At 47.2% G+C, this 19,373-nt stretch overlaps 1 protein-coding gene across 1 annotated transcript in view; it reads right to left on the bottom strand.

Annotated features, from left to right (window-relative positions):
- The window catches only part of LOC118780498 (forkhead box protein P4-like), a 69,985-nt gene that overhangs the window by 2,691 nt on the left and 47,921 nt on the right, over positions 1–19,373 (bottom strand). Inside the window, exons 5-14 of the mRNA XM_036533021.1 lie at positions 17,724–17,820; positions 14,041–14,060; positions 12,814–12,934; positions 8,265–8,472; positions 6,951–7,055; positions 3,703–3,790; positions 3,224–3,307; positions 2,726–2,927; positions 2,124–2,200; positions 824–925 (exon numbers count right to left, since the gene is read on the bottom strand). Coding sequence (XP_036388914.1) covers positions 824–925; positions 2,124–2,200; positions 2,726–2,927; positions 3,224–3,307; positions 3,703–3,790; positions 6,951–7,055; positions 8,265–8,472; positions 12,814–12,934; positions 14,041–14,060; positions 17,724–17,820 — 1,104 coding nt within the window. The remainder of the gene's footprint in view (positions 1–823; positions 926–2,123; positions 2,201–2,725; positions 2,928–3,223; positions 3,308–3,702; positions 3,791–6,950; positions 7,056–8,264; positions 8,473–12,813; positions 12,935–14,040; positions 14,061–17,723; positions 17,821–19,373) is intronic.

Raw genomic sequence — 19,373 nt, 5'->3', positions numbered from 1 at the left:
AATCTGTTCATAGCCGATTTCATTAGCTGTTATAATTTGTGTATAATTAAACCCTGCATATTGCACTGATGCAGGTTTTTTTTTCCGTAATACAGGAGACAGACACACTAATTCCAGAGTCCCTGCCCTCTGTAATTACCGAGCTGGGACTCCCTTCTCCTTCCCTCCCTCCCTCGTTTCCCCACCAGACAGTTACACAGCTTTGTTTGGCTAATTGGCATGACCCCGCTTTTACGCTGGCACCTCGCGATTTTTTCTGGGCATTCCTGTTTGTGAAGCACGACTGAGTCTCTTGGCTAAAACACAAGCAATAATTTATGGGGGCTCAGAAAGCCGACATAAACAGGAAGCCTCAGCTGTAACAGGATGTGGCTGAGGAGGTACAGGGATATCTGATTTGAAAATGCAGTTCGACCACATAACTAAATAAAAACAACAACCAGAGGACCGGATCGGTGGTATGTGATCTCTAGTCATCTGTTGTCCATCATTTACCTTTACTGAGGTACTTAGTGATGTGTGTACCTACACATTAGAATATGAAGGGAAGCTGTGTTGTAGCAATTAGGGAGGTGGACTTCAGAGGGTTGCAGGTTCAACACCCAGGCAGGCCACCATAACCTTGAGCAAGGAATCTAACCACTGCCCCACTGATCCCAGCCCCATCAATCCCAATGCCACTGATCCCAGCCCTACTAATCCGAGTCCCACTGATCCTGCTGTTCTGCAGAGCCACAGACAGGGGCGGGGCCGAGCACAGGCTGGGGATTGTGTAAGGGACGCCCCTCCCCCTCTGTTTGGGCAGGGCAGACAGCAGTCCTACCTTCCAGGTGGCAGTGTTCCTCCTGAAGTAGGCGAACATCCTGGTGAACCAGATGTAGATCTCGTTGAGAGTCAGCTGCCTCTCTGGCGATTCCAGTATGGCCTGTAGGGGGCAGTAAGAAACATGTACATGATGGAGGCTGTGTGCTACTGTAGGCTTTCTGTCTAGGGAAAGTAAGAGCACACAGACAGCAGCTGACTGTTTGACCTGGACATTAGAACAGGTCTACAAACAATGACAATATCAAAGCTACCATTCACATTAAGGTAATACATTATTTATGACTCTGGGTTTCCAGGGTAGCTATGTTGTCCAGGTTACTTTAGCTCCATAGAAGCAGAGTTAAGCTTGCTAATCTACAGCTCTTCACCCTGCTTGCTGCTGCTGGAGCAGGAGCTGTGCTTTGGAAAACATCGCTGGAGGTTAGAATTTATGATCTGTGATTTGCTGCTGGTGGAAGATGTAAAGTAATAATTTTAACACGACAGCATCAGGCTGCAAAGGAAATCAGGTCAGATTGTATAAACTGGAGGGAAAGTTGTTCAATACTGTACAGTAAGTCAGCAGGTCAACAATGAATTTTAACAAACCAGGACTGAAGCATCACCCTGAAGCTTGTGTTTCCACCTGATGCTTTTGCCCTGAAGCTGCCAGCATCCCTGCCACTACTGCGGAGAACATCCATCCATCTTACAAATGATCAGATGGTGTTTCTACCACAGTAACTGCAGTGACAGCACTGATGAACACAAATATATGAGCTTCAGAGCAGTACTCATAAACTGCAAACTAAAGGAAAGAAGGAGCATTTGAGTTTTTTGTTCACATAAAAAGTTGTTCCACCCCATTATGGATTCCAAATAAGAAATGTAGACAGCAGCAATTTACAGGCTTTACAGATCAGAAGTTACAGAAAAATAACTCAACACTAGAGACAGAGCTGTAATGCAATGTGGAGGAGGTGGCCGTATCAAACGCTTATACAAGACACAACTAATCCTGCAGCTGTTCACAAATAATCTGTGTGGCAAATGACAGCAGTGGCTATACTGAGAGAGAGAGAGGGAGGGCCTCTGAATAAAATAAAATTAGATGACAAAAACAGTGTTTTCAAGGAGTTCTTTCATAATGAAGTAAAGGCAGAAATTAAGTGCCCTTAAGTGCTCTAATGTTTCTCTGAAGCTGGGAGTCACTGCTCTGTGGCTCTGAAGCCCCTGACTCCTCCCAGATTAATGCAAAGAGCCAATCAATCCACACTGGCATGGCACACCAATCAGCAGAGACTGTGAGTAGGGCTTACGTGGCGAATGAGGGAGGCGTAAGTGAAGGGGGGTCTGACATCAGCATTCCTGTAGAATTCGCAGTTCTGGGCCAGTTCTGTAGAGGGAAAGCAGAGGCAGGGAATGATTATACTGTGTACACTCATTAGACTACTGCACACTCATTCCCTAACACACTGGCGGTATGCATCTGTGTGTGTGTGTGCACGTCCGTGTATCAGTGTAAGCACAGCTGCCATTGCTGTTCTGTATCACACTCGTATTGTACATACTGATATTGTATGTAAATATCATTTACACATGCATGCTGGAAAAGGTGCATCTGGAGTGGAAAATTCCATTCCTCAGGTAAGAACAGAGGCTTTCTGATTTCTCATTCCACTTAGAGTTACTTCCACACAATGCTAACAAAATCAAAAACTATGCATTATTAGAAGTTACTAAGGAGGTGAATTTCAACATAATCTCAAGAAAATGGAAAATCATATCGTACATTATCAAACCTTACTTTCAAGTCAATTTCAGTGATATCATTAGGCACTGTCTGCAGCTATACTCCCCTGCAGAGATGGGGGTGGACTGCTCCGTGTGTGTACATGTGTGGGCGTGTGGGACAGCCCACCTGAGGCAATGGGGGTGCACAGCTTTTCGGCGTTGCGGCGGCGGACAGGCCCCGCCCCGTGCAGGCTGGTGGAGCTGATGACGGAGGGGCCCTGGCGCTGGGGTGTGATGGGGGCGGTGGCAGAGGTGGGGGGGTGAGGTAATCCCTCTGGGAATGTCTCTCTGTCCCGCTTCATCAGGGGGGCACTAGAGGCCATATTTTGCTGGGGGCGGGGAATACCAAGGACAGGTCAGCCATGACATCACAAAGGCAATCACACCTATCCTACACACTTACTATTCCCCCTCCACCCTTACAGGCATACTCCCCCTCCAACCTTACAGATGCACCACTAAACATTCCCCCATTCACTGTGGTCTTATGGAAACTGCACATCTTTGTGCAATCTCTGTTATGCAGTCCTGTATGGAAAATGATGCATTTGCTGCTACACTGTCGCTGCCATTGATTGTCTTTGCTGCAGTGCAGCTTGTCAGAGCTTCTATAGCAGACACTCACAGCGTGTCTGAAAGGCTTTGGTTCTGACGGTCGCATGTGCAGGTGAGCCATCATGGCCTGCAGGCGCTCACTCTCCTTAGCCAGCTGTGGGGAGAGAGGGGGAACCAGAGTCAGTGACATCAAAATAAGTGTGACTTCAGCACAAAGTATGTGACAACAGCACAGGGACTGTGACCTCATAATGAGCCTGTGACATCACAATGAGTATGACATCAGCACAATGTATGTGACAACAGCAAACAGACTGTAACACCATAATGAGCCTGTGACAACAGCACAAGAACTGTGACATCATAATGAGCCTGTGACATCACATTGTGCATGACATAACTACAATGTATGTGACATCACAATTACTTTCTGGCAACACTAAGACATCTGTGACTTCGTGGCACGGCGGCAATGTGGCACCATAAGAAACCTGTGATATCGTCATCATTTTTGTGTGCCTGTCTGTGAGGACAGGGGCAGATGCCCACCTGAATCTCCAGCTGCTGGACCACCTGCATCTGCACTCTGCACTGGGCTGTGCTGCGGTCATCCAGGGCGTGGTCGCTGTTCAGGTGCCTGCAGAGAGGAGGGGTCAGGTCACATGATGCAGGAAGCATAAGCTCACGCTGTCACATGCAGCAGGTGCTCGTGTCAAACCCCTGACACGCTCTATACAGCAGAGAAGTGGGAAGGACCGGGCTGAGCCAGCATTCTGAGAAATCCAGACCTGACCGGAAGAGACTGGATCATCACAGCCAATGGGGACTGCTGCATTCTTACAGGGAGAGAGTCCATAATAACAATATAACATCCACTTAACATGGCCCATGCACAACGGAACTGCTCACAGTAACTGAAGGGGATCCTGTGTCAACTCATCTTTTGCACAGCCTGTTACACTGATGAAGCCACACCTATATGGGTAACTAAAGCTTAAACTAGCTGGCAAACACTAATTCAGACTGGAATCCCAGATTTTACTGCTGGAATATCAATGCTGCCATTTTCACAAATCTGATACTGTATGAGGGTCACAGCAGTGCTACATTAATATTACAGATACAGGCGTGGCTGTGATTCCAGGCAAAGATTACTGCATCCAACTCCCATAAAAGCAAATGAATGACTCCTTAAAAAGTGTGAGTGACACGAAATGAGTGATGTAATGTAATGATGTCATCCGATGTGATGTAATGAGTCACGCTGTTGTTTCCTGTGATATTCGGAGGGACACAGTCCGCCCTGGTCTTTCCCACTGGTCCGCACTGAGAGGATAACATGCCTGTTACAGCAGACTGCTGGGAAACAGAGCACTGTTCCTTCCTGACTGGCCAATCTCCCACCCTGGTGACCTCACAGCGATGACCTCACCCAGCGTCTCGCTCCGATGCCTCACAGACAGCAGGACAGACCCCTCCCGTTACCCTCAGAGCTGGGAGTGAAGTGCACTCATCCAAAACAAATTTAATATGATGATGTCACCCAAATAACAGATACTACCAAAGATACAGCCAAAAGCAGGATCAAAAAATGACCTCACCCAGTCTTTTGCTTAGTTTAATTTACTAGTAACATTAAGCCTAAGCATGAACCACAGTCTTTTAGCAGGCCTTCAGAAACAGTAGCAGGGTTGTTTTCTTTCTGAGATCTGAAACTAAGACTCTGTTTACTCCAGGATGGCAGAGATTAGCTGCAGATACAAGAGTGAAAACCACAGCTCCGTGAACCACAGCCACACACACACACACACACACACACACACACACACACACAGACACAGACACACTCACACACACACACTCACACAGACACACTCACACACACACACACACACACACACACACACACACACGCACACACACACAGACACAGACTCACACAGACACACTCACACAGACACACTCACACAGACACACACACACACACACACACACACACACACACACACAGACACACTCACACACACACACACACAGTGCTCAACCTGCTAAAGAACAGAACACCACAAAGGGAACAGGAAGGGGGTGGGGAGTGAGGGGTGAGGGGTGAGGGGTGAGGTTTGTGGGTAGAGGAGAGGAGGAGGAGGGGTGGGGGGTTTATGTGCAGTGGAGGAAAGGAGGGGGAGGGGGGAGAGTCGAGGGGGGACTGGGGGAGGCGGGGGATGTTGCTGTGGCAGCTGGAACTCTGTATGAATGCCTGGGCAGGAAGGGGTGGATATGAGCCGGGCTATGGGGAAGGGCGTGAGGGAGAAACGACGGCAAAGTAAACATCAGAACAAAGCTTGCAGCAGGACAGCCCACACTGGGATGCCCTCTGTGACCTCTGGGGGCCAGGATCCTGGGAGTCATGCCCACGTGACCGCCCGGCGTGATGGCCCTTCCGCTCCGAGAGCCAATCAAATGACTGCAGAGAGACAAGGGCGTGTGTATAACTCTGCCCTGCTTAGGTCTCCTCCCTGTTATCTGTGCCAGCCTGTCCCCATTCCCACAGTCTCCACAACCTCAACACTGAAACAGAAAACAAGAAAAATCCACACAGATAGCGGTGGGCTTGGCTCTCTCTGGTGTCTGTGCCGCCATCTGAGAAAGGGAGTGATGTAACTGAGCATTAACTAATGGAGAAAAGTAACAACAAAGAGAGAACACAGACATTCACCCGCAGAGGAGGAGAGGTCATCAGACACTGACAGAGGCAGTGTCAGACAGGCACCTGCAGGAGGAGCCAGAGAGCCTACAGGAGCTGAATGCACAGACCGCCTGACTGATGCAGGAGGTTGACTCCCCCAAAAGCTTTCTGTTTTTCTACAACTTCGAAGCCCTTCAAAACTTTAAAATCAAATTTCAAAAACTTTGAAATAGCCTCCCTTTACACCTTTGACATCCACTGTGTTGTGCTAGAGTACCTTCCGTTGTTTTGTCTGTGCTCTGTCAACTAATTAACCAATGACTAAACTATAACTAATGTAATGTAACTAAATGTCTACATCAAGAACATATCCAATAAGTCTGTTGTGTAGTCCAGTTTTGTTGTACAAATGTAACTTCTGCTGTAGTGAAGAACAGTTCACTTTACTCTCAGCACTGACAGAAAGAAATGGCCTTTGCTGCTTCCTCATAACATAAAATAAAACTTATCTTGAGATCAACAGATCCTCAACTGCTATCACATACTACACATGACCACATCCAGTTTTAAAACCTTAAAAACATGTGGCAATTTATAACATGTAATAGGGATTAATGCTAATATGGGCAGAACCAGGAAGTAGAGGGAATAATGATGTCGATATGGGCTGAACCAGGAAGTAGAAGGAATAGTGATGCTGATATGGGCTGAACCAGAAGGATCTGGCATCAGTGATGTGTACGTTGACCGGACTGGGATCCCCGATCCCTGGCTATGCTGGCTCATCCACATGCTATTATTGTTATTATTATGTTAAACCAAGGAATGTTTTTTCCTCATAATATATGACAGGCCATCTACAAAATTATCAATAGACACTCAGGTTATAAAATCCTGAAGTTTCCCATGATAAGAGCACACTTAGGGCCCAGAAACCCTTATTGCCATGGCAGCAGTCAGGGCTGAACCAATAGCTGTCATCTCCATGTATACATGAGGCACTGGGTGAAACAGGAAGTGAGGGGCTGATAGGGGCTCAAACAGGAAGTGGGAAAGCTGATATGGGCAGAAACAGGAAATGAGAGTAACGGTGATTGTGTTGCTCACTCACTTGATGAACTGTCCCATGTCCTCGCAGAGCGCCTCACACCCGGGCCACTTGCACTCTCCGTGTCCGTACAGCGGGTTCGAGCCCACCTGCTCCTCATGGGAAGGGCTGGGAGGGGGGTGGGGGGGTGAAACACAGAGTGAGTTCCACTAACTTCTGACCCCTCAGACATCCTCTAAAGCACTGATTCTCAATCCTGCTCCTGGGGCCCACCTGCTCTGCACGTTTTCCATCTTTCCCTGCTCTACCTACCTGACTGAACTCATCAGTGGCACTTTTGATTAGCTGAGCACACCTGATTTAATCAAGAGCATGTTAGTCATTTCAATCAGGTGTGTTTGGAGCAAAGATAGATAGAAGATATGCAGGACAGGGGGGCTCCAGGAGTAGGATTGAGAAACACTGTTCTAATGTGTACCTCACCACCCTGAGGAACTGCACAGGCAACAGTGACCATGCACCACACTGCTGAGTCTAATTGAGATGTTGCAAGAGCTTATGGAAACTCAAAATACAAATATAAAAGGCAGAGCGCTGAACTCCAGGGCAACCCCTAATCCACAGCATTACAGCATTGGACACAGAAAAGAGTCATCACTGGATCCGTGGTTCTGCCTGGTCTGTTCTGTGCGGACCGTTGTTTTACAAGAGACATGAGCAATTCATCCGCAGCTTCAGTCTTGGTGCAGCGCCACACCCAATCAAAGAGTCATGCTCTTAAAGATGCAGCCAATCAGGAATGAGGATTGTGTTCCACAAACATCTCTGAAGATCTGGGGAAGTCCTGCTTCGGAGAGGAACGCCTTCCTCTGACTCCCTCGTAAATATGCACCCACCCCGGTCCTCAACATCGGCAGACCAGCCTAATCCGCTCCAGACATGCTGAAGACATATCGCCACTAAGCATTCACAGATCCCATGGTAATTTTTATGATAACTACACGCACCACTTACTCCAGTCTTTATAGAGTAGAAAAGGAGACTTAATGGTTTCCATCCACGGCCTCATGAAACGGAGACAATGAAACTCAATCTCTCTGAAACTTAAATTGTCAATAAAAATGATGCATGAAAGGGGCGCACACACACAGACTAAAATTCCACGCAGTGCCATCATGATACTTTATGTATGACTAATTGCACTCGGGAGGGCCATAAAGCAAGAGAACCAACAGTCCGAATATAAAAAGTGACAGTTTAAAAAAAAAACACAAATCCTAATTTTTCCAGTTGTTTCCAAGCCATCCCACTCTGTCAGGCCAGTACACACAGATATGGAAAACAAACAGGGAGAGCTTTCCCTCTTTCTTCACTGACCTGTCTCTCTTTGGAGTGTGAGTGGAGCTCTGTCCGTTCAGAAGGGCATGATGGGACACCTTCGGGGAGGCTTTGGGCGTCAAGTATGAGGTAGTGTTGGAGCTGCTGGTGCTCAGGTCCAGGCCTTCTGGGTTGCCAGAATCCTCGGTGGCGGTCTGCACGCTGGCTGCCTCTTTCCACAGCCTCTGCAGCTCAGCCGGACCCACGGCTGCGGACAGACACACGGACAGAGTCACAAGGACGGTGTCTGTGAGTGTGGTGGGAACACACACAAGCCAATGAAACCAGGGACGTGAGGCCCCCACACTGACGGATATTGTGGGTAGCACAGTGAGGATGTGAGGGCAGCATAGCGGTAAGGGGGGCAGTGCTGTTGTACCCTTGGGCGAGGTACTTAACCCACATTTGCCTCAGTAAATAATCAGCTCTATAAATGGATAACATGTCAGAACTGTAACTTCTGCAAGTTGCTCTGGTTAAGAGCGCCTGCTAAATGACAGTAATGTAATGTAATGTAATGTGGTGTTTTGCTCTTGAATTGGGAGTGATGAATGTGCACATCCTTACATGGCAGAGAGATGCATTACTGTTTCTCACTGTACTGTTACTCACTGCCATTCTGTGCCCAGGCACACGCATTGTGAGTGCTTGATCTGTGAGGAATTCTGATGGACCACAAGGGCTTGTTGGGAGTTTTCAGTGTTTTAATTAGTGTCTTCATCCCTGCGTGCATTTTGGTGAAGTCAAAGACAACTAGCCACTTGCAAAAAACTATGCTATCCTATAGTTAGTCTGCCTCTCCAGGACAAAGGTTAAGTAGTTTTTCACACATGGCGGCCTTCTAGGAATTGAGTTGAGTCAGTCTATTCTACACACGCTATAAGTATTAGCTAGAAGTCTCAGGGTTGCTGTCAAGAAACAGGAAAAAAGCACATTTCCTCTAATTTATCAGTCTACTACTCTTTTCTGACTAACAGTTTTGACGTCTGACCTGTATGGTTCCTTGGAAATGTGTGTTATGATTGTCTGCTGGGACAGTTCGATGAGTCAGAGGAAATCTTCGCCCTCCAAACTCCTGCTTCGAACCCATGCTACATGAGAGCACACGTCCTATACTGTGAGGAGATATTTCTCCCAGCACTGACACTGCCGTTGTGACAGCTAGGGGTGAAACACATCCATCACTCAGGAGACAAGAGTGCAAGAGTCTGCAATGAGAGGAAGCTAATGATCCCTCACAGCTAACGATTCCTTACAGCTCATATTTATCCTGAAACCTCTTCAACCAAACCCACGCATTTGCAATCACTCTTCGTAACTTCATTAATTGAGGGGAGGGGGGCGCCCAGTGTCTGGAAAGAGCCTTTCCCCTGAGAGGTGGGGCCGGCTACACTGCCATCACCCGTCTGTGAATTAATGGCTATCCAAATATTGCGTCTGGCGTGTCCGCATTCCAGGTCCCGACCCTGTCAAAACAGAGCCAGTCACTTCACAGGGACGGGGGCCCCTCTGTACGCGGGTTTAGGGGCCCGCCCTGGTCACCATGACAACACGGCAGTGAATGGTAGGTCACATGACTTTCTTACCCACAGATTACAGATGCACATGCAGTATGCCTCCTGCTGTCCCCACGACGCCCTGGAGGAGGAGCTTAAACACCCTAATGGTGTGGCTGGAGATGTTTACACGACATCTACTGCCGGCAGCATGGCCACGCCCTTCTCCAACACCTGCCTGTGATTCAGTGTAGGGCCACTTCATGACCCACTAACATTAAACTAATCAGGACAAAAGTTTCACAACATAGTATTGGCTGGGGAATTTTTCATGATACAGAAACTGTATGTATTAAGTATAATAAAGAAAGCTCAGTATATAGTCTCTCTAACACGCCTGTCTGTTTTTAAATAATTAAATGTGCGAGAATCATTCCAGAAATTGCGCAAAGTTGGACAAAATCACTTCGGCCTCTAAGGTCACCTGCACCAGCTCTCAGAAAAAAAAAAAAAACGAAAAAACTGGCGTTTGGGAAGGTCTGTTTTCATCTCACAAGGAAGAGCGTGGGAAACAATTCAGATTTGAGTTTGATCTTCTAGCAGCTGCAATGAAGATCTTTATTGGACACCCCTCCAACCCTGGAACAAGTCATCATTTAAAAAAAAAAAAAAAAAAAAAAAATCACAAAATTCTGACAAAATATAAATTGTAAACTGGTGGAGTTGAGTCTAGCAAGCCTGACTGCCCTGAAGAATGTGTACGGTCGGCTGGCCCGCCACAATGGCACACTCCTCAGAGAGAATGCCGGGGAATTCCTAGCTCCATGCCACGGGACATACGGGGCGACTCTCAGAGACCGCAGGCTATTGTCCCTCAGGCCCGTCTGACAACAACACAGCCGGAGCGCGGCCTGCCAGCGAGAGGCCAACGACAGAGGTTTACAGCTGTCAGAAAAATCACATTCCCCGACTGTGCAGCTGTCCCAGCTCTCTCTAGGGCTGTCTTTCTAACAGGCCTCTGAGATTTCCAGCACACGGGCATCTTTATAACCTAGAAAAATACCGCAGAAAAAGGAACAAAAATCTGGGCTATTAAACAGAAGGAGGCCTTTCCTTTCTTTAGACTGAGATACATGACAGATCAAGAGCAGCACCTGCAAATCAACCCTGCCAAGCAGCACAGCTTTAGCCTTGGAATTTCCTGATAGCGTTAGCTTTCATGTTCTGGTGTGGTCATTCTGAAACTCACCTGGTTACTATTATCATTCCTACTTTTTATATACAGTAAGATACAACACCAGTTATCCCCATAGGATTTAAACCCATAACCCTCTGGTTTTAAGGCCAGATCCCTGTCCACTACACTCTCTCACTCCCCCAAACCTGATCTCTCTGCTTGTGACTTGCACGAACCAGCCAGGTTACAATCTGGTGCTATTTCTGACACAGGAGGTCATATAAAACAAAGGATACACAAAGTAGCATAAACAACCGGTGAACACATAACTATATCCTGTGTTGAGGTTTTTAGGATTTCCACGCATATTTCAGCCAGTCAAAGCAAGCCACTCCTGATTTTTCCTTAACAGGACTCTGAAGATCTGATTACAAACCACTCCGTTGTTTTCATAAAATGACGCACTAACTGGAGTTTATTCCCTTAAAAGGAAATGCTGTGTAAAAGTGACCTATCCTTTGATTATTTTATTTATTATTTTTTCAAATATGGAAAAGCAATAGAAGAATCTGCCACTGCACCATCATTAAATCATTTGGGTCAGAGGATCTCACATTTTAGAGTGGTAATCTAGGCAGGTTCATAAAAATAGCAGAGTTTATATTTAGCTGTTATGTCTAACGGCGAGTCGCATTTCTGAAATAAACACTGAAATCCTCCATGCCCATCCTGCGCTGTCCCGGCCCTCCCTGCCACACCCCACCCTCAGCTCCCCTCCCTCCCTGGAGCTCCGAGCATGTGTGGCATATTTTACCCATTACCCCGCTTACTGCCTTCCACAAACCCACCAATCAGCCGCCCCCTTTTATCTTTTTACGGCCTGATTACGTTAACAAGCTTCACATGTGGCCAAGTGCACGAGCCTGGGGTTTTCTCTCGAGGGGTTGGGGGGGCTGGGGAGCTGGGAGGGGGGGTTGGGGGGCGTCTCATCCCTGACTATTAGATTAGGCAGACGGCTGAGGGCTTGATTGCTGGATTTGGAGGAGAGCCACGGGACTGGAATTACACATATTAAAAGCGCCATGCCCTCACACCAATTGCGAGGGTCAATTAGTGAGGCGGTCAGACCCCTGCAAGGCCAGGCCGGGGAGGAGGGGGGGATGCTGCCGCATTTAGCAGCAGTCTGGTGCCGAGAAGGGCCGAGCCGTGCTGTGTCAGGATCACTGCCCTTACATTTATGTAACCTGCCGCACCGGCTCAAGTGCATGGCCGAAGCCTCATTCCAACAGCCCACAGGCCTTTACAAAGAAAGGCTTGGAGTGGATTAGTCTCAGAGAATCACAGTTAGCTGCAGTAGCACCCCTGCCCACCAGGGGGAGTCGGGGGCTGGAATAAGCAGGGGTGCCTGTGATGCAACCTGGAGTAATGACTCAGGCTGAAGGCTGTAGTGATACAGCGGAGAGGAAGCGGAGCCTGATAGACATCAGTCACGTCACGCATGGGAGATCACCCTCCCGCACCTGCTGCAGGCCTGCTCGCCCAGTTCACCTGCAGCAGACCCTTTCAAAGCAGCTCACAACCCAGCCTGTTATTCCATCAGGGGTGGCGCTCAGGGGAACCGGCATGCTGCTCGTGTGTGTCACATGGAGGCTCAGCTGGGAGAAAACAGACCGGCAGAACGGACAAACAAACACAAACCGAACCAACAGCTGTGCAGAGAGATGAAGAGCATGAACGAGATGATTCATCACTGACTGGGTGGCTAGAGCGATGGACGGGTGAATGGATAAAAAAAGAGCGAGCGAACTGATTAAGTGAATAGGTGGATAGATGAACATTACAAATTAATGAATGGGTCGTCCCTGCAAATGCTCACCTTGCTGCAGGTTGGGGATAGGCCCCGCCCCTGGGCCGGATGAAAGCCCCGCCAGGCCCTGCCGTTGCAGGTTCAGGAAGTGCTGCTGCTGCATCTGCATCAACTGCTGCTGGAACGCCAACTGCTGGGGGGGGGGTGAGAGAGAGAGAGAGAGAGAGAGAGAGGGGGGGGGGGGGGGGGAGAGGGAGAGACAGAGAGAGAGAGAGAGAGGGAGAGACAGAGAGTGGGAGAGAGAGAGAGAGGGAGAGACAGAGAGAGAGGGGGGGGAGAAAGAGTGGGGAGAGAGAGAGAAAGAGAGAGGGAGAGGGAGAGGGAAGAGAGGAGAGAGAGAGAGGGAGGGAGAGAGAGAGAGAGAGGGGGGGAGAAAGAGTGGGGAGAGAGAGAGAAAGAGAGAGGGAGAGGGAAGAGAGGAGAGAGGGAGGGAGGGAGAGAGGCAGGGGGAGAAAGAGGGAGGAAAGATGTGAGAGAAAGGGAGGAAGAAAGAGGAGAAGGAAGAGGGTGGGATAGGGAGAGAGAGTAGGGAGTGAGAGAGGGAAGGAGTGAGAAAAAGAATGAGGGAGGGACAGAGAGAGACATAGAAGAGGAGAGAGAAAAATAGAGGGAGGGAGGGTACAGAGAGAGAAATATGTTCATTTTAAACTCAGATGAGTTTGCCCAAGGTGAATATATACAATAAAGCAGGAGAATCATTTTTAACTGTCTGTCATTGTCCAGGCTACAGCCCCCGTTTCCCCAGCACCTGCGCCCTGCCTCAGTGCAAACACTCGCACAGAGGAAGGTCACCGAGTGATGTCAGCTCATTAATGTACATACGTCCAACTGGACGCCACCTATTGTAAGAAACAATGCTGTCTTTCCGTAAAGCCGCGGTGATGTAAACATCGCTGCGCTGGGAAACTCGCAGCATGTTTATTTTTTCTGCATTGCCATGCCAACCCGCCATACACACCCTTATAGAAGTTAAATCCCAAGCCTTTGAAACACACAGGTGCCCCCTCTAATTATGGTCAACAGAAAAACATCTACGCCCTGGGAACAACCTGTACCCAGAGATGTCTGCGCTCTTATCTTTATTTCAGCGCACGCTGTCAGTCTTGCCTTTGAAACAGAATTTACTTACCTCCATGCATATCTACAACACGCGTTGTTTGTTTTTTTGCAGCGGATATTTGCGCAGGGTTGTGCGGCAAAGCAAAGCGCTCTTTTCTCCCTCGCTAACGAATGAACTCTGTATGACCCCGCCTGCGCTCCCCCCAGTCTGCAGGAGAAACGGGGAGCGCAGCGACTCCTCCGCCGTTTGTTCTCAACTTCAAAAAAAATCTCCACGTCTGGCAGCTGGCAGTTTATACAATATTCTGTTAATATTCTGTCATGTCCTCCACGCAGTCATCGGACAAACACCGTATGCAAGAAGAAGCCCGAGGGAATCTTCCAGAATGTCTTGGGGTGGGGGGGGACAGCTTGTTCGGGTCCTCCAAGAAACGTTCTCCGGATACCCCAAAATTAGGCTATCGTAACCAGGCAACAACACGGGAAGTCACAAACAACCCGGAGCTAATTCTAACTCATGTTCTGCAGAAGCCCGGAGTGATCTCACCAGTGACAAAAGTTGAGTTTCTTTGGCAACAGTTTATATTAAGATCTCGTTAATTGATCATTAACCTAAAAAGCGATGTGTGAATTATAATACCAGTTTAATGTCTTGCAGTGATTGTCCTAAACAATTTAATTTTCGCCAATTATTTAGCTCCGAAATTACCTGCTCATCGAACAATGACGAACTTAAATTCGTAAAATCTGCTCCAGGAGAGTCATCTGTAAAGGGGGAGTCATGTCACCTTCAGGACAGGCACAACAACGCAAGTTATTAACGTATTAAATGATGATTAATTCATGGAATATTGCATTGTTTTTGTTTTATGGTTAACTGCGATGTAGTCTGACGAAATAAAGAACAGATAACTGATGACCCCCCCCCCACGCTGTCTCGTGAACACTATGAAACGGTCCAGCTGCTTTATTATGGACATAATTCTGATGATAAGACTGAGCGAAATGTGGCGCCGTTTCAGTCGACTGTCGGGATATGTCTGGAAAACGTAAAAAAGGAGGTGAAGAGAGAGAGAGAGTTCAGCAGCCCGATATCACACCCTCCTTCCTTCTTTAGAGAGAGCGCTATGAGATGACTGGTACCGGCCGTGAGACATCTGGAGATAGAGCCGGGGAGTGTCTGTTTGATGAACGATTTTTCTCGTTAGTTTTACGTGACGGCTTTTCCAGTGTTGCACTTTTGATGTTTTCTCCGGTGAATTACAGCTTTTATCAGGAGGGAGATAAGTCCCACACAGTGGGGCATAAATGAGGGAATTTGGGGGGGGGGGGGGGGGGGGAACGGGATGTTGTGCATATAGGACAACAGGCTCCCCTCACTATATCTCATTCACACCTGATCCATATGTAAAAGTAATAAACTGACACATTCATGAATATATGGTTATGCACGTACACACACACACACACACACACACAAAGTCGTAGCTCTGGCTCCATTTAGAGGTGAGTGTGAAGTGTGATAGCTGCAGATGTATTAAAGCTCCCCCCTCCTGTCTCTATCACAGACCCCCATCCCACAGAAACCATTTATTTTCTGTTGTTAAATTCCTCATCTCAGTGTTACTGCCTATTACAGCAGTGAGGGTGCTGTCTGGAACACACATCTTTAGCGGCAGACGGCAGTTGGAGTCAGTCTATAACACGTACACTGAGGAGCCAAGAGCCATCAGCAACACTCCCACTCCAACATTTGACCACGAATGTTTTTGTCGTTATGCTAAATTATTTAAGCATAAATATGTGGCCTGAGGCACTAAACATGTCAAATCTCCTTAAAAAAACTTAAAAAAAAAAAAACATTAAAATCACGCATGTGTCTGGGTTTCTACTTCCAATCTAATTATCACAGAGAAATGCACCAAAGTATGTGGAAAAACAAGCATTATCTGGGATGCTATACACCACAACCTGATTTTGAGTCTGGAGAACATGATGCCATAATTTCTTTTTTTTTTTCAAACCTAAGCAAGCATACCGTGACTGTACCCTTAAAGCTGCATGAGTTGGAGGAGGAGTCAGAGCTGAATCATGACATGGGTTTTGAAATCAGGAAGCTGGCAGTGTGTGTCACTACCTCAGAATCCTGCTATGGTAATTCATACACAACTATCAGGCCCGCTATTGTTTTGTCAGCTTGCTCGGGGGTTTTAAAGTAAAGACCGTAAGCAAAATCAGCTCCCATTTCTATGAAGCCACATAGGCACTTCCTTCTACTTTTTGCACTTGCGTTGTTTGTCATGGTGGCTCCATCCCAGCAGATAGTCAAATAAAACACATAAGTCATGTAAAACAGGCATATTCTCCCCACAGCTCCACGAGCGCCTCGTTCCTGGCTTTGGTCCAGTGTGATGTTTACTTGGTGCTCATGTCTGCTTGTCATTGTGTCTTCTCCCACAGCTGCCTCTCTACCCCTCGTCTGACACAGCTGCTGGAACACTGTCAGTCTTTCTCATTTTTCGTTGGTTGTTGGCGGCCGTCGTCGTCAGCTAGACTCGGTGAGAAACTCCACACCGAATACAATTCTGGCAATAATCTTCTGACCTGTCTGTAACTGACTCACAGGTCACAGGTCATAGGCCATCCCGAACTCACTTATAGAGGCTTGTAAGTGTCTGAGGGGAGATCTACAATGCCCAGATGCATTCATGCAAACACCGACTTTGACCATTAATTACAGCAAACTCACAGGAAGCCTGTATCAGCTATTATTAGGGCTACACTGAGGATGAGACTGCATCGTCTATTCTTGGCTTTTCCCTGGACACAGCCAGGATACACCTCACGCAGTTAGTGCATGAATGCTTCACTGCTGAAAATACAATGGCTGGTCTCCTTTCAGCGACTGCTCCTCCACTGCTCATTGCATCTGTCATCTTCCCCTTTAAATTCTGCTGCTGGTGCAGGTATGAGGGGGAAAGCAGTCACTAAAACTCCTTAAGCCCAGAGTGAGGTCAGCTTGTGTTTTTTGCCATTATTGTTTTATGTATTTATTTTTGCTCTATTAGTCATGAGACCTCTAATCCTCCAGCACTTCTGAGGAGTGGGGATCTGTTCTTCACACCTTTCTCAGAGGTTTGGCCCTTAGGTTGGGATTCAGACAGGCTGGGATTCAGACTTTTACTGTCCCTTGTTAGTGCTGTTTAGGAGGGAGGGGATTCTATCAGACAACAGAATGAATTCATAACAGCAGAACTGCAATGAGACTGCCAACACTGACTGATGAAAAAAATGAACCTAGCAAACACCAGCGCATTACAGAAATGTGTGTGTGTGTGTGTGTGTGTGTGTGTATGTGTGTGTGTGTGTGTGTGTGTGTGTGTGTGTGTGTGTATGTGTGTGTGTGTGTGTGTGTGTGTGTGTATGTGTGTGTGTGTGTGTATGAGAGAGAGTGAGTGTGTGTGTGTGTGTGTGTGTGAGAGAGAGAGAGAGAGAGAGAGTGTGAGTGTATGTGTGTGTGTATGAGAGAGAGTGAGTGTGTGTGTGTGTGTGTGTGTGTGTGTGTGTGTGTGTGTGTGAGTGAGTGAGTGAGTGAGTGAGTGAGAGAGAGAGAGAGTGTGAGTGTATGTGTGTGTGTGTGTGTGTGTGTATGAGAGAGAGTGAGTGTGTGTTTATGCGTGTGTGTGTGTGTGTGTGTGTGTGTGTGTGTGTGAGAGAGAGAGAGAGAGAAAGAGAGAGAGAGAGAGAGTGAGTGAGTGACTGACTGAGTGAGTGAGTGTGTGTGTGTGTGAGAGTGAGTGAGTGAGTGAGAGAGAGTGTTTGTATGTGTGCGTATATGTGTGTGTGTGTGCATGTAAAACACACCTCTTTACTCTGCTTCCCTGCTGCTCGCTGCTGCTGCTGAGATAGGAGCTGCACATGCAGCTGCTCCTGCTGCTTCTTATAAAACTCCTGCAGCTAGAGGAGAGAGGAGAGGCAAGAGGTACAGAGGAGAGAGGGAGAGGGAGAAAGAGAAGGAGAGGGAGAGGGAGAGGGAGGAGAGAGGGAGAGGGATACAGGCCACAATTACTCAGAATGAAACACCACCACCTTTCAAAAGTAAAAGAACTTGTATAGATGGGAGAGCCTGCCCTGGCCCTTCCCCTGCCGATCAACTACCTGGGCGTGGACATCTGGCCTGACACCATGTGTGTGTATGTGTGCGTACACATGTTTGTGTGTTTTTTTGCTACCATCAGTGCTGCATTTCATTTCACCTTATTACAGTTCAGCACAGAGGCCAACCCCCTGTTATACAGATGGAACAGAGGCCAACTTCCTGTTCAGCAGATGGCACAGAGGCCAACTTCCTGTTCAACAGATGGCCCTTCTTTTCTTACTGACAGCCAGAGCAAATCGGTCTCTGTCCCAGATTTCTCTTCTGAGAGCTGCAAGTAATGGATCTGCAGAGCTGAACAGGCTGGGGTACCTTTGAAGAGTTTGATTCGCTGTGCTGTCAGGCGGATTGCCAAAAAATAAGGGTGTTATCTTACAGTTGTACTCCGGGTGATAAACAACAAGCACTGAAGTGCAAAAAATGCTGACATGTTAGGCCTAAAACAACAACTCACCAGAAGAAAACATCCTCTCTAAAACTGGCTTTGGATGGAAGAGAGAAAAAATCAGGACATGACTAAACGAGTTGTTCCCCCTTTGGGGGATGTAAAAATAATAATTTAAAAGAATGTTTACCGTTTCTTTGAAAGACTGTTAAAGCTCAACCAATTGCGAAACTCTTATTGGGTAGAGCTGCTCTGACCTGTCAATCACTGACTGGACTATTCTTTGAACCAATAGCAACGATTTGCTTTTCTTTGCTTTTGTGATTCAGTGATGACCATGTGATCTCTGGAAGGGGGAAAATGGACAGTAACAGACATGATTTTGTGCAAGCGGCCACATGCACATTGTAGCATGGAACAAAATGTTAACCATGTAGCTTAGCAAAGGTGATTATGTGTATGTATGCGTGTGGGAAACTGCAGTGGACCAGTGGATGTTTGGAAGCTGAAAAGACAATACAGTCCTCTCTTCCTAAACAGATCTCAATCTTACACCCAGTCACTAGATGCGGCACCTAAATCCAAGGAGTTCTATATAGTAATGTATGCAACAAAGTACAGAAATAGCAGAATCCTCAGGGTATGACTTTAAAATTATTTTTTTTAATGTGTTGTACATTTTTATGAATTCTGTCATTTAAATGATGTATTAGCATAAACTGGCATCAGCATAAAACATTGAAATGTCTGAACAGAACCTTGTTTTTTATTATTTTTAGAATAGTACAGTATCATTTTTTGGCCAACTTTACAAGCTTCGTATCATTTTGGACTGGACTGACCTGAGATCAGTCTGACTGTTCTCAGCACACTGCACAATGTACATCTGGCAAACCACAAGATCACGGACAGGTCGGGCTTGTTTGTTTTACTTTCAAACCGTTCATTTAAACAGGAAGTCCCATTAAG

Source organism: Megalops cyprinoides, chromosome 7 (genome assembly GCF_013368585.1).
Source record: "Megalops cyprinoides isolate fMegCyp1 chromosome 7, fMegCyp1.pri, whole genome shotgun sequence".
NCBI lineage: Eukaryota > Metazoa > Chordata > Actinopteri > Elopiformes > Megalopidae > Megalops > Megalops cyprinoides.
Note: the sequence above shows the minus strand (reverse complement) of the source record. Positions and strands in the feature narration are given on the sequence as shown.